The sequence below is a fragment of the Papaver somniferum genome, chromosome 6 (genome assembly GCF_003573695.1).
Source record: "Papaver somniferum cultivar HN1 chromosome 6, ASM357369v1, whole genome shotgun sequence".
NCBI classification, from domain to species: Eukaryota; Viridiplantae; Streptophyta; class Magnoliopsida; order Ranunculales; family Papaveraceae; genus Papaver; species Papaver somniferum.
In genome coordinates, this window is record NC_039363.1 from 70,592,466 (window position 1) to 70,607,287 (window position 14,822).

At 36.0% G+C, this 14,822-nt stretch overlaps 1 protein-coding gene and 1 long non-coding RNA gene across 2 annotated transcripts; both read left to right on the forward strand.

Moving 5' to 3' along the window:
• Positions 1–428: 428 nt before the first annotated feature.
• Positions 429–2,075, forward strand: LOC113287929. The gene is made up of 4 exons (XR_003330412.1): positions 429–613; positions 1,106–1,241; positions 1,340–1,543; positions 1,626–2,075. It is a non-coding gene; the product is annotated as an uncharacterized LOC113287929 (long non-coding RNA).
• Positions 2,076–3,615: 1,540 nt separating this feature from the next.
• Positions 3,616–5,314, forward strand: LOC113290904. Its single transcript, XM_026540490.1, has 4 exons — positions 3,616–3,700; positions 3,855–4,206; positions 4,337–4,454; positions 4,637–5,314. The coding sequence occupies exons 1-4, from the start codon at positions 3,616–3,618 to the stop codon at positions 4,718–4,720; spliced, it is 639 nt and encodes a 212-aa protein (XP_026396275.1). The 3' UTR covers positions 4,721–5,314.
• Positions 5,315–14,822: the final 9,508 nt, after the last annotated feature.

Here is a 14,822-nt window from a genome sequence, read left to right on the forward strand (position 1 = left end):
GGATGGGATCGGATATGGGTAATACCCGAAATTTAAGCTATGGGATGGGGTAGGGACGGGATTTAAGATCCCCGTCCCGTAGCTTTCATATTACAAGGATTTATATTTCAATGCAAGAATTTGTATCGAATTTTTATACTTCCACCACTTAGTGGGAATTTCTTACATTTATTATATTCCTGATCGTTCTTTTATATTCATCAGTTTCGCTTCTTTGTTGTGATCAGATACATTCTCTAAAAATTAAAATAGTGAAAATCAAGAATACAAAGTACGGTTTGGATAACTTGGTCTATGTAAAAAGTGGTCGGGGGACAAAGATAAATTCATGGATGTGGTTATCTGTGCCGCGAGCTTTTTTCACACGTGTTACTTAGTTGCTGTTGTTGGGTAGATAAGTCAGTACCCGTCTTCCCTAAGTGGGTTACCCAAAATATTCCTCCCTCGAGTTCTTCGTCGTTCTGAGAAGACGCTGGATCCGTTCTGTTTGCCATGGGAATGTTCCTCACGGATTTGGGGTTTGGTTTGGTTATCGATCGTCATTGGAATGCTCGAATTATTTCTCTGATCCATCGGTGCTGAAAAACTTAATATCATGAGCCTCAATGAGTTAGTAAGATGTCTCAATTGGTTCTCAATTGTCTCAATTAATTGAAAATGGGCTTTGGATTTATTTTTAGCTTTCCTTTTCGTTCATAGCTTTGATTTTGATTTGTTGTTTTTTTAGTAATTTTAGGTTACATTAAAATAGGGTTCGTTTAATTATAAACAATGTTTGTGCCATTGTGTTACTGATTTTGACCTAATTGGTAGGGCCTATGCATATTTTCCTGATTGGGTCCTCACTCATCGGTGTTCCGTCGGGATTTCTTGCCTCTTCGGTTAATCATGAACAATGTTTATTTATTTTCGTTTCTTCTCTTCAGTTACAATAATATTGTAAATTATGACCAATGTTGCAATAATGAAACGGTAACCACAGGAACTGCATGGTCCTTTTATCCTTTCATCTTCCTCTTTGTAATAAATTTATTTGTTTCAAACCTCATTCGTGTTTTTTTGATTAATAAAAAACGTTTCGTTTCTCATCCATTAATTGTCTTAGCATTGAAGGAATGAGGAGGTGCGTTCTATATAAAGGTAACCTGATTTTTCCAAGGCATAGCACGCTCAAGCGCCACATTTCCAAGGCATCTACCTCCATCTTCCCTCTGTTGAATTCTCAGGCACAGTAATTCCAGGTGTGTAGCTTTTTCAGTATGTTATAAGTTGTCAATATTTCCCCGTTTTCTTTTCAGATGAATCCTCACTTAATTTGTGCCTTTTGTGAATCATGTAGGTTGTCAGAATGGCTTCTACAGTGCTGCATATCTCTGGGCAAGCCCCACAGTCTCCTGCAATCCTCAGCTTGAAAGAATTTCAGCTCAAAAATGGTATTGGACCATGGATGGCACGAGTTCGAATCGTTCGAATGTGGCACGAGCTGGACTTCATGAGAACTAATGATGTTACTAGCCTCGATTTGCTCCTTCTAGATGACGATGTGAGTTTTAAAACCCTCAGCAATCATGGCTTATAATTTTTGATTATGTTTTTTGTCTGATTATTACCTTATCATATCTCAGGATGATATGATACACACAATTGTTCAGAAAAAATACATCTGGAAATTTGAACCCCTGCTAGAAGAGGGAATACTACTGGGTCTTCGTATCTCAGGATGATATCATACACGCAATTGTTCAGAAAAAATACATCTGGAAATTTGAACCCCTGCTAGAAGAGGGAATACTACTGGGTCTTACCAATTTGGCATTTGCACCAGAGAAAAAAATGTTCCGCTCCTGACAGAATGACTACCGTGCATACTTTAACTGGAATACTGATGTTACTCCTCTTGAGTCCACCACCGCACCCATTCCTGGCCACAAGTTCTTTTTCACAGAATTTGAAGCACTTGCAGTTGCTGCCACCAATACCTACCTTATTGGTGACTACAGCGAAAATTAAAGTTATAGTTTCCCACCCACGTAAATTGCTAAACTAATATTCCCTCGCTGTTGTGTGTGCAGATGTAGTGGGTGTGTTAACCAGCCACACAAACTTGCAGCAAGTTAAGCGAAGTTCTGGCGATGCAGCCTTTATGCGCGAACTAACCCTCGAAAACATAAGGTATCGTCAACTTGAATTAAGTTAAAGCCTTCATAGTTACGTAATTTTCTTATTCCTTGCTGATCACGCATGCCTCACCTATTATACGTCTCATCTGATAACAGTGGCATGAAGCTTAGGGTCACACTACGGGGTGACTCGACTTCCGAGTTAACCAGAAACCTTGACGCCCATGAACTGAATCCGAAACCCATTGTAGATGTCGTTGCTGGTGCCTATGTTAAACAATATCTAGGTACATGGAGTTTAATTTTCAGATTAGTGCAATCTGAACACAAAGTTTTCTTTATTCCCTCCATACATATGAAATTATTTCATGTGATTTTCCAGGCAAGCCCTCTCTTTCCTCGACTAATGCAACTAAAATTTACTTCGACCTCGATATTCCAGAGGTCTTGCATGTTAGAGAAAGGTATAATTTTTTCCGCGCTACCATGGTTTCCACTGTTTACTTATGATACCAACAGAGTGCTCTAGCTTACGATATCATTTTCAAACAGGTCTTCCCACCGAACATTTTTCATGCAACAATCACAGTTTATGATAGCGAGTACATTATTTGTAACTCCCGGAATCACAATTGAAGAATGCTTTCTCTTCAGAGTGCCTTATCTGCCACAAAAACTTATGTAACTCCAAGACCTTATAATCATAAGTGAAATTCATATTACCGTTCGGATTTATAACAAGCATTATGGAAACCATATTTATGACTGAATATTTCGAACCTTGGGAACGGAATCACGAAGCTAATATAGAATAGGCTTATGACTGAAGGGTTGGATTTGGTTATTTTACAGCTACCTTTTAGGCTCATATGGTCTGTACGTGTATTGACAACATTGGGTAGTAGTAAAATGTAATGCAACCACCTGACGCTAAGATGACAAACTAACAGTGCCACTGAAGAAGGGAGACTTACGCATAGCACTTCTCTACTTCATCATAAGAAACTAACAAGTTTTTATTAAATGTGTGCGTTAGGTTGATGTGTACACCTGTAACTAACAGTAATTCACAGCGGCTAAGATGCATCCAATAATAATCTGTCTCTCCTTATGGCAGGTATTAAGTATAAACATGGGTGGATTATTACGTGCTGATAAATGAAAGGTCATATTTGCATTCCTCATACTTATGAATGACCGTTTTTATTATGTTAATTGAATAATTATCAAGAACTAAGGAAAAAAAAACTACGGTTGATTGTAACGTAAATCTGATGTCATTTCATATCTCTTTTCAATGCCTGATGTGGCTCCACCGCTTTTATGTAATAATGGAAAATTTAAGAAAGACTATTCGGATTTTGAACTAAAATATAATGATGCACGATGGACATTGAATGCATTTTCATTATACACATTAATGACCAGAGATATATTTAAGGTGGGAGAAGAATTGAGATCCAACCTACAACACCACGTAAGAACATAATTCATCATGGCAGCACAGATAAACTGTACCGTACCTAAATACATGATGGAATATCTCAAGAAACAATCACCTGGAAGAACACTACTTACAGGTATACATGATGGAATATCTCAAGAAACAATCACCTGGAAGAACACTACTTACAGGTATAACGATTTATCCAAATAAATTATGTAGGATGGCTTATAATTTTAATATTCTGGGCGGGAAAGAAAACCAAAACATAATTTTTATCTCATGTGCAGGGACAAGCTCTAAAGAATCGAACAACAGAAGCAGCATGACTACCATTCAACGGGATCAGGCAACCCATTTTACATATGAACAGGGTCAAAGGATGTCATTTGCTATGCTGTGTCAAAAGAAGCTGGATTTGGAGATTGAGGTACCTATTAATCTATTAATCTATTGGAAACTACGAAACATTGACGTGGGGTTATTACAAGCGAGGGATACAGTGATCACATTGGCGCAAATAACTCGCTTTGCAAATGATTGGTGTTGCATGTATTGTCCTGAATGCAACAAGGAATCTGAGGAAACACGCAACGGCGGACACTGTCCGGAGTGCTTAAAATACAATTATTCAATCCCGATGTAATATTTTTGTTCTTTTACTTTTATGCAATCTGTTTATTGGAAAAATAAACGTTAAATAATCTGGACATGAAGTAAGTTAAATAATCTGGACATGAAGTAACTGATGTACTAATCAACCCTGGAACAGATTGCGTTTGACAATGATGGTGAATGATGGACCAGAATCAACAATATTCCGAGCAAAAGGTGATGTGGCAGAGGAATTGTTGGGACGTAAGGCGGATTACTTGATGCACTTGAAAGAGGTATAAGTAATTTCCCCATGAGACTGGAAGAGGTCCATCTTGAAAAATACTATCTTAGTAAACCAAATTTCACAAAACAGGTTTAGCTATTTCATTTGGAAAATGACATAGAGTTTACGGAGGAAAATGACTTTAATTCGTAAGGAAAATGCTGACGGCCTTATAACTAATATTGGGAACAGGAGTACGTAGTGCAGCATGTGTTCAAGGTTCTGTACGAGGTCCTGCATTGCCAGATTGTATTCCAGGTGCAGATAGGAATATAAGGAGGTAATAGGGACAACACTTTTGAAGTTACAAAAGCGTTCATCAAGAGAAACTGCTGGGCACAATTATATGTTGAAGATTTAATGACAGAGGTTAGCATAACGTAATGGGTACAGATTTCAAACATGCATTCTAATGAGTGTTATGAAAATAACAGGAACAACATGCCAGCTGATTTTTTTTCCTTATCCGTTTGATTACCAAAAAAACTATTTGGATGCATTAAAATCCTATTCTCAGCCTATTTGGAGGATCCGCAACTTGACAAAACCAGAGCAGACGACTGAAATGAAAGGTTTATCATATGTGATGGGGAAATATGGTATCAAAGAGGAGCACGGGGAGACTTTAATGGAGGATATCGATTAGTTGAGTTCAATGAGAAGGGAGTTGCTGACAAATAAAACAATACTAGAAATCGTCAATCATGTTTATTTATGTGTATGCATTTGTTTTACTGTATTTCCCTTTCTGCATTTGGTACGCATGTTTCTGTTCCTGCATTCTGTTGAGGTGTAGCTCATTTTTCTACGTGTTAATTTTAGTATCTTTTATCTATGTTAACGTGCTGATATGATATGATAAGATTTATTCGGTTCAAAATCAAATTGTGAAGATATATGGGATAAGACATATATGTCCTACTTAATTGAGAATATTTCAGCTGTTATGGAAATGTGATTGATTTCGGCCTAACGAGGAACTGATTGACACAATAATTTGATGTCTTTCAGATCAATGTAAAAAAAAAAAACAGGATGAAACTGGAGCTTATCTATAATTTTATAAAAATATAAAAAATGGGAAATTCCAAGTGAATTCTGTTAACCCAATACATAGGAAGGAGTTGATAAGTTTTAGAGAGACAATATTCAAAATGGACCAACGCCAAGGCCCGTCTCATTACGACACGGGTAAAGATCTAGTCTATCTAAAATACATGGCACAGTTTGGATAAGTTTGTCTATGTAAGTGGTGGTTAAGATTTATTCTCCCAAAAGATAAATCAATGGCTACGGATGCTCCCACAAAAAATAAACTTACACCCATTAAATTGGTGTGTCTCATTAATTGCTCGGATTGAAAGATTTATTAAATTTTCATTTCTCTTAATTAATCTAATAAATACATAACTTCATCAACCAAAAGCTTTGTATAATGATCACTTATTCTATAATATAAATAATTCATTTAAATATTTATTTTAATGACTTTTGGAATAAATTTTATCATAAATTTTAAAAATTAATAAATGATTTTACTAAAAACTATATCAATAAAAAGTAATAATGGCTGCTTCTCACAAGTGATGGTTGTGATTGAGAAATGTATCCAATGGACAAAAGTTACTTATCATATCAATAATGTCTAATTATTTTTTACAAATAATTTTAATATGTAATAATAAATGTCATATTAAAATTATAATAAACAAATTACTCCACTAATAATTATATAAAAATATTTTTATCAACTATTGCTTAGATTTGCTAACAATTATATAAGTGGAATGGTGGTCGTGGTGGAGTCAGTGAGCAGTGGAGATGGCAAAAACGTTATGGCATTGGGGAAAGAGGTGGAGGAAGCTGTTTCAGTAGCAAGAGTGGTGGTGCTAACTACTGGTGAACAACGGTGACCGGTGAAACATAAAATGCGCTCATGTCCCTCAACCATAATAACAAGTATTTGATTAATATTTCTATGTTTCTCCAAATCAAATTAGTTGAATAGTCTTAAATCACTATCACTTTTTAGGTTGCTCATAGGTCATGTTTTATTTACTTTTCTTATTTTTGTATGAATTTGAATCTCAATCAGAACAAACGACTAAAAAATAAAATTATGGTTATTTCATCGAATATGGTATGATTTATTTTAGATGTTCCATCGGGCTTTCGACAGACACATTTGGTAGGCGATGAGCTTTTTCTCAATTCTTCAACGGATTTTGTTTTTTCATGGGATTCACTTCCCCAAACATTATTTTCCAAGATTGTCTATCTTATTTATTTTAATTTTTTTTTGCTAAACTTTGAAATATTGAAAACCATTAATTTAATTTTTTTTGAGTCTGATCGTTTTTTTTGTTTTTCATGCATACTTGCTTGCATTTGTGATTTTGTTTATTTTCTCCTTGTTGTTTTTCCACCTTCATTTTCAGATTATTACAAACAAAGTTCCTTAATGTTGGTGGAAATGAGTATTAAGAATCATAAATCATATATCTTATACCAAATGAGAAACTCATCTTAAGGTTAACCACCTACGCATTTTGTTCGTTATATGAATTATAATGTGTTGTATGTTCTGCAAATCATCAATTTCATTCGTGCTCTGGCGTTCGACGTAGGGAAAGCAACAACGATCACAATAACACTTTCAAATGCTTTATTCTTTTGTCCTACCAATTGGATAAGGGACTCATCATCTTCGGATAACTAATTTTTTAGTGCTACTGTGTATGTTTTCTCCTCGGTATCAAATGTATATGATGTCAATTTAAGTCGCTTCGTCCAAAAGATTCTACACACAATAAATAAATAAATAATTCTGTGTTTAGAAACATCCTTTTCTTCATTCGACTCTGTATAATTTAGATGCTTTAATAGTTCAGTTTTATATTCACCTGCTAAGCTACATGGTTTGGTCAAATAACCACCCTGATAAAATCTATCGCTCATAATTTTTCTTTCTATTTAATTTAATTTCACCACACAAATCACAAGATAACCTTCTTATTCTTAGTCTTTATCCTATTACTAATCGTTATCCTTGAATGAGTTACGCTTTATTTGTTTTATTCTCAAACTTTGATCACACTGCTAAATATTTTATCTCAACTTTGTTGTCATGGTTTTTAGAATTTTAGTCTTTTGTAGATCAGTGACAATGATATCGTGGTTTAAAAACAGTACTATTATAAATAGAACATATATTTCTTTTGCGCACATGTTTACTACTATAAGATAGTGGAAAGAAGATATTGATAACATACACATGTTTACCGCTATAATTTTGTCATCGAGATTGTTTTCCTACCTTACTAAGAGGTTTTTTTGGGCACACTTACATGATTTTAAATTTTTAGGTAGCAAATACAAAATAATGCCAATTGATGAGTCATAATATTATAGTCAACAAAAATTAAGAGCTTACAAAATATGATTGTAAGAATTATTGCATCCAAGAGATTCCATAAGGCATTTCACACAAAAATATTTCTTAATAAATGTTTTAGCATCAATTTAATTAAATGATGGATAACTGAGTATACTATTATTAGGTTAAGTGGTTAACCATTTGACTGACTAGCTAACCACAGTTTCATCATTTTTATGCAGCGAATAACCGCACATTTGGAAGGTCCATGGAATGTGTAGAAGTTTTGAGGTAATAGAGATCTTATTGTGTTATTGAATTTGTAAGAACATAGAATGTGATATTTATTGTTGAGTCCATACTGGGTTTTAATCTCTTTGGACTATTCTTAAAGGAGAAAAAGTCAACAAGGATATGAACATTTTTGAAGCCTACCCAACTATCCAGGACGAATGAACTCAGATGACATAATTTTTTTAATAACTAACATCGTTCAATGTTTTGGTTTTGCACGGTCAGTAAAATAAGGGAAATTCAGAAGTGGAGTATCATTTCAAATGACTCATAAAACACTATAACCTTTTTTAGGAAAGAGAGTGTGAAAATTAATTATGATAAATTTGTGGCTTGAGGATACAACTCTAACATATTTGGGAAGATGTGAAAGTTTCAAACATACTAAAAATAAATTATATATGGGTGCATGATAGATTGAAGACCGAAAATATCAATCAATTTTTTCTTCACTTTTAATAAGGAGGGTAACACGACAAATAATAAGTATTAAATCAAAAATCCAAACGCCAAAAATGCATATCATCATGCCCGTGTCGTTACGGCATGGGTTAAGTCCCAGTGATACATATAATGAAAGGTAATTAAATGGTTAACATGGACGAAGATACAATGAGAAAGGAAAAAGTATAAAAACTAATAAGTAATCTAAAGATTCTTTTGTTCATTTTAAGATGAATTTATGTATCTAAAATTTTAGAATTATTATTATGTTATTATTTTTGTTTGATTCATATTTAAGTTTTGATTATAAATAAATTTATGTATTAACACCGTGTTACGGGTAATCCATGAAAAACCCGCCTCGTATGGGTATTCCCCATACCCACCCCGCCCCAATTCATGTGGGTAATGGGGCTACCCGAAACCTAAGCTACGGGGATGGGGTGGGGATGAGATTCGAGGTCCCCCGTAGCTTTCATATTACAAGGTTTTATACTTTTATGCAAGAATTTGTATCGAATTTTTATACTTACACCACTTAGTGTGGATTTCTTATATTCTTGATCGTTCTTTTATATTCATCAATTTCGCTTCTTTGTTGTGATCTGACGCATTCTCTAAAAGTTAAAATAGTAAAAATGATACATATTATGAAAGGTAATGAAATGGTTAAGATGGACGAAGATAGAATGAGAAAGGAAAAAGTATAAAAACTAATAAGTAATCTAAAGATTCTTTTGTTCATTTTAAGATGAATTTATGTATCTAAAAATAATAGAATGCATTATTCTTCCTGGCTTGATTGAGGTATACCCAAATTAATTGGGGTATACCTAATGAGACAAAATCCAAGACATTTTGAAGTAAAAGAAGCCACCCCTTAACTTTTTATTTTCTAAATGGCTACTATGCCCTTGTTTAATTGACACTAAAAATTCTGATTAGGTTAACTAATTGAGTTTAGATTAAAATTTTGAAAATAAGAATTCAGTAGATTAAACTTTTTATCTGTCTTGTGAGTTCGATTTCGATAAAGAAATTTGGTCTTGAAAATGTGAAAGGTCGGCAAGGTCCAGGTTTGGATAAGGTGCCGAATAAGTTTCGCCGGCATGGTCGAGGTTTTAATAAGATGCCGACTAAATATAGCTGGAATGGTCCGCAGATGCAGAAGACGCCGACCTTTTTTATGCCGAAAGGGTCTTTGAAAGAAGAATATGCCGACTATCTTGGGCCAGCAATCTTATGGTCGGCATGTAAATATTTTCTACCAAGCCGGATATCATATAGTCGGCATGCACATAATTTCTAATACTGCCGGCTGACCTATAGTTGGCATGCTAATGATTTCTAACATTGTCGGCTGTTGAAAAGTCGACAATGTAACCTTGCCGACCTGTAGTTATACCCAACAGAAAACAGAATATGGGAAGATGTAATTCACTTTATTCATGTAAACTCTTGCCTAAATTTGTTGTGTACCCTAGCCCAAAAGGTTACGGCATCCACCCTTACGGAGGATTGATGTCTAACTCGAGTTTCCGTGTACCACGCTTTGGTGATTGCCAAATCAAGCCATTGTTGTATGTAGAGAGATATTGGGTGAGTTAGATGGAGTGTATGATGGTATGAGCTTTGGAGAGTATATGCGAATAGTTGTGTGTTGTTTTGTAGAGAGAAGTAGTGTATTTATAGGATGATGTCCAAATTTGGCCGTTATAGTTCCTAAGTACAAGTCAGTCAACGAAATTGTACTTGCAAAAAAATTGAATTTTGAATTCGTCGGCGCGGATTTTGTTTTCCAACATGCCGACTAACCTTGGCCGGCAGGGTCTTTATTTTCTTATCCTGCCGGCCTTATTAAGATTTTAGGCATCAGGAGTTCATTTTCTTTTGTTTAACTGGTGGAATGGTATTTGGTCATTAACGTGCCGGCTATTGTATAGTCGGCGAGGTAATATTGTATAATCATGCCGACCTTATTATGATTTTAGGCATCAAAAGTTCATTTTCTTCCGTTTAACCGTCGGAGTGGTATTTGGTCACTAGCATGCCGGATATTATGTAGTCGGCGAGGTAATATTTTATAACCATGCCGGCGTTATGATGATTTTAGGCAACATGAGAAGGTATTTTCTGCAAGATATAGTCGGAAGGGTCGATAATATAATACCTTGCCGGCTGTAAAACAGCCGTCTATGTATTAATCTGCTTACATTTCCGACCCTGGTATGGAAATAATTTCTGTTTTCAGGGTCGACAGTCTGACAGTTCACAACCATGCCTGCCCTGGTGTAGTCGGCAATGTAAACTTAAAAAAAGCATGCCTGCGGTATTGAAACTTTACATAGCTAAACAAACCTTTCATTCAACAACTAGAAATCCAATATTTTTTGTCCAAAATACGAAAACATGTCCCACAAACCTTAAAAAAAAATTTGTCCAACCGTTAACCTTAACTTTTGTTTACCACAACATAAAGAAATAAACTAGGAATGCATTCATTCACCACCACGACCACGACCATGGCCCCGTTTAGGAGCACTACTACTACTACCTTCACCACCACGGGAACGACCCCTCTTTTTGTCAGCATTTATCTTGGCTCGTGCTTCCCTCCTGGATTTTTCTTCCCTCTTTATTTCAGCATTATCTTGCTTGAACAATTCATAGGCATCCTCATTGTCAATATTGCTATCATAGTCAATGTGCTTTCTTTGATCTTCAATCGACAAAGGATCTCCTCTTTCTCTCGCGCAACACATCACCCTCTCAAGGCTCTTCAAATGCTCATTCTATTTTCAATTAAACAACAAACAATTAATAAAATGATTTGATAATGTAATCTTAAAACAGTAAGAGAAACTCTAAAATACTTACAAAGAACTTAAGACTTGTTGTTGGGTCTTTCGATGCCATCTTCCTCTTACGAGCCAATTCTTCAGCAGTCATTTCCCTAATCACAGTAGGACAAGCCCAACCCAAGTACCACGTCATGTATTTCTCATTAGCTTCATGACCTTCGGTCACCTCGTCCAAAAGACTCGTATCGAATTTACGGCCACGTCTTCCATTCCAATGTTCTAGAACTGGCGGTGGAGCGTAAGCGACGTTAATAGTTTTTTGGGATGTGGTGCAGTCATCCCTTAACACATTAAAGAACGACTCAGCATCGAGATGAGGTTCTTCTTGGACATAACCCAATTATCGCATTACCCGATGTGGACCGTATATTGAAAATCTATGGGAGCACGACAAGGGTCCGTAGTATAATACAACATCATCTCTCCTTTGGATTAAACCTTGATTTCTAGCATCTCGATACGGATCAAAAATTACCTCATCCGCAGTCAATTTTTCGATGGCAATTCGGATTTTGATAAGATGTTGCGACATTTCCTTATCCTGACTACCCTTAAAACTGTATCTTTGCCCTCTTGGATTATTAAGCGCAACATTCTCATCCACTTTGATGTAGGAGTTGGCTTTCACCAAAGTAGGGAAGTGCTCATCTATCCAAACCTATGCAAACACAAAGTTTAGTAAGAATCTTATCTTACGAGAATTTTGCAAATATAAATGTGTTAGACAATAAAATTACCTGAAAGAGACATATATTTCCGTTAACTTGCGCAGTGAGTGCCCTTGAACCCTTTGTCAACTAATTGTTCAAGAAGGAGACCACCGCAGTACCCCAAGAATACTCATGCATCTTATCTAAGGGATCCAATAGTTGCATATACCTGACGTCGACCAAGCTTCTGGAACTGCCGGGGAAGATAATTTGCCCAGGACGTATAGAAAATAAGCTGACGTGGTAGCATTGATTCGCATCGACTTCACTCTTCCTTCCTTATCAAAGATTTTCTTGGTCCCAAATAATGTGTCCCTCAACTTCTTCAGAATTAAACTTCTTGCTTAGATGACCATCCTTCATCACAAGCATAGACTCCGTCTCAATCTGATTCCAACTGAACAATTTCTTGCTCAATTTGTAAATATCCTCCCAAGAAATTTTATTTTCAAAGCCCTCACTGATTTATTTTCCCTCAACCTCGAGGCCTAGAATTTGATGAGCATCATCGGGAGTTATTGCCATCTCAACGAATGAGAATAACATTGTATCAGTCTCTCCGTAGAACCTCTCACGGAATGCAGATACGGTAACTCTATCATGTTCAATATTCGAACTCTCTACCGCAGGCCATAACCCAGAGTTCTTGACAATCACTTTCACCTCGTCACATTCATCCTCAAGATCCCAATTCTTAGTCACTGAACATGAAGCTTGGCGACCCATGAGACAGATGGTATGCTTGTGATCCTAAATAGCAAAAAAAAAAAAAAAAAAAAGAAATACAAACACTTGACGCAAATTTAAGATATATACACTTAAATAAAAAACAAAGACGGATTGAGATTACTTGCGATAGTATTATGGATTTGACATTCCCATGAGTCTTTGTATCTAAAAAGAACATTTCCACCATCTTCTGGAGTCCCCTTTGGAGGCTCACCTGGTTTCAGTCTAACCAGCATGTGGGAATCAGCTGGTTTAGTGATAACCCTCTTCGGTCTTCCGATTTCAGTTGAAGTTGAAGCTTGGGTTTGTTGAACATTAGCTTGAGTTTGTTATCCATCCTTTTCTTCCTCTTATTGTTCCACTGTCTCTTCAAAAATTTCATCTTCGATATTCTTACATTTATCTTCATTAACATCATCATCATCATCATCATTACCTCCTCCAACAGGTAGCATGTCCTGATCACCATCATCATCATCATTGTTACCTCCTCCAGCAGCCGAAGTTCTTTCATCAACATCATCATCATCACCTCTTCTACCATATGGAATTGATTGGTCTTCATCTTGAGTTTCATCTGAATCACTTGGTTCCGATGGTGGTTGAGAATCATTCCGTACACGGATCTTGAGAGTCCCCGGATCAACAAATTCCCCTCGATGTGTTGCAGTCAAGAGTTTTTCACCAACACGAGGAGGTCTTGAAGGAGGAGTAGCAGTTTTGTTCTTTGCCTTTTGTAGATGGGGAAAAACGATTTGTTGGTTTTTACAGAATTGAGGAGATGACCGTGCGGAGACTCCTTGAACCGAACAAATGCTTAACCTCACACAGCTGCAAGAAGGGAGTGCTTTAAGTTCTAGAGATCAATCTGTAGGATTTCATCCTAAATTAAGACAATGGTTGTTCTAGAGTCAATTCGGTCACAAGAGAGGATGGGTTGATCTGTAGGAGGGAAGCTGACGAATGTGTGAGATCAATGGTGATCGAGATTGTAGGTGTGTTGTGTATTATGCGTAAGAAAGTTCCGAATGATTTAATTTTACTCAGTTGAGAGTGATTGCTCAGACGATGAGTTTGGGTAGATGAAAGATTGTCTGTGTGAACTTGTCAAGAAATTCTTGTCTGTTTCAATAAAGATTCAAAGACTTTTTATATTGCTGAATTAAAAACACCATGATCCCATGAAGTGTGAAAGTTGCGGGAGCCAAAGAGTGGGGAAGTTAAAAATCGTGTTGAAACCAGTTACTCATCGTGCGGAGACTCGGTTAACTTTCCACCCACTACTTTGCTAACTCCTCCAACTGATTGTATTACTTTCTCACATTCTCATCGTGTGTATGAACACATGTGCCGTAGACCGCCAGACCAAAACCCTAGTTAATATCCCCCCATGTGACATGATTGACATCTCGTGAACGTGGAGTCTGCAAGACAGACGTGTATTTAGTTAGTCAGTTGCTGACTTTATGGGACGATGAGTCCTTGTATTGTTGAGTTGAACATAATTTGTAAATATTCTGAGACTCATGAATTGAACATGTCTGCTGAGACAAAAAAAATATCATTGTCGAATAAATGTTGATAACCTGAGCAAATTGTGCTGCTGAATCGTTGAATATTGATATTTGAACCAATATTCCTTAGTCTGAGCAAATATTACTAGTCTGAGCAAATATTTCTTATCTGAGCAGAGCAAATGTTGCTTGTATGAGCAAATGCCTCTCCTGTGAGAATTATTGAATATTGACAGTTCAACCAATATTCTTAACATGAACATATGTTGTTCATTTGAACGAATGTTGCTCATTTGAGGAATCATTGGTAACAGGACCAAGATAAATATTAATATAAATTTACTGTCAGCTGAACCGAGTATAATTAATTAGGATGTTGATCATGTGATCAACATAAAATTATTAACGTTTGAATCTGGAATTATGAACCTTGAATTCAAAACCCTAATT

Bases quoted from the DNA above. Each gene is read 5' to 3' on its own strand.
- LOC113290904 (XM_026540490.1), top strand. From the start codon at position 3,616: ATGGCAGCACAGATAAACTGTACCGTACCTAAATACATGATGGAATAT. The intron at 3,701-3,854 runs GTATACATGATG...TCTCATGTGCAG, and splicing joins TGGAAGAACACTACTTACAG to GGACAAGCTCTAAAGAATCG. The intron at 4,207-4,336 runs GTAATATTTTTG...ACCCTGGAACAG, and splicing joins TACAATTATTCAATCCCGAT to ATTGCGTTTGACAATGATGG.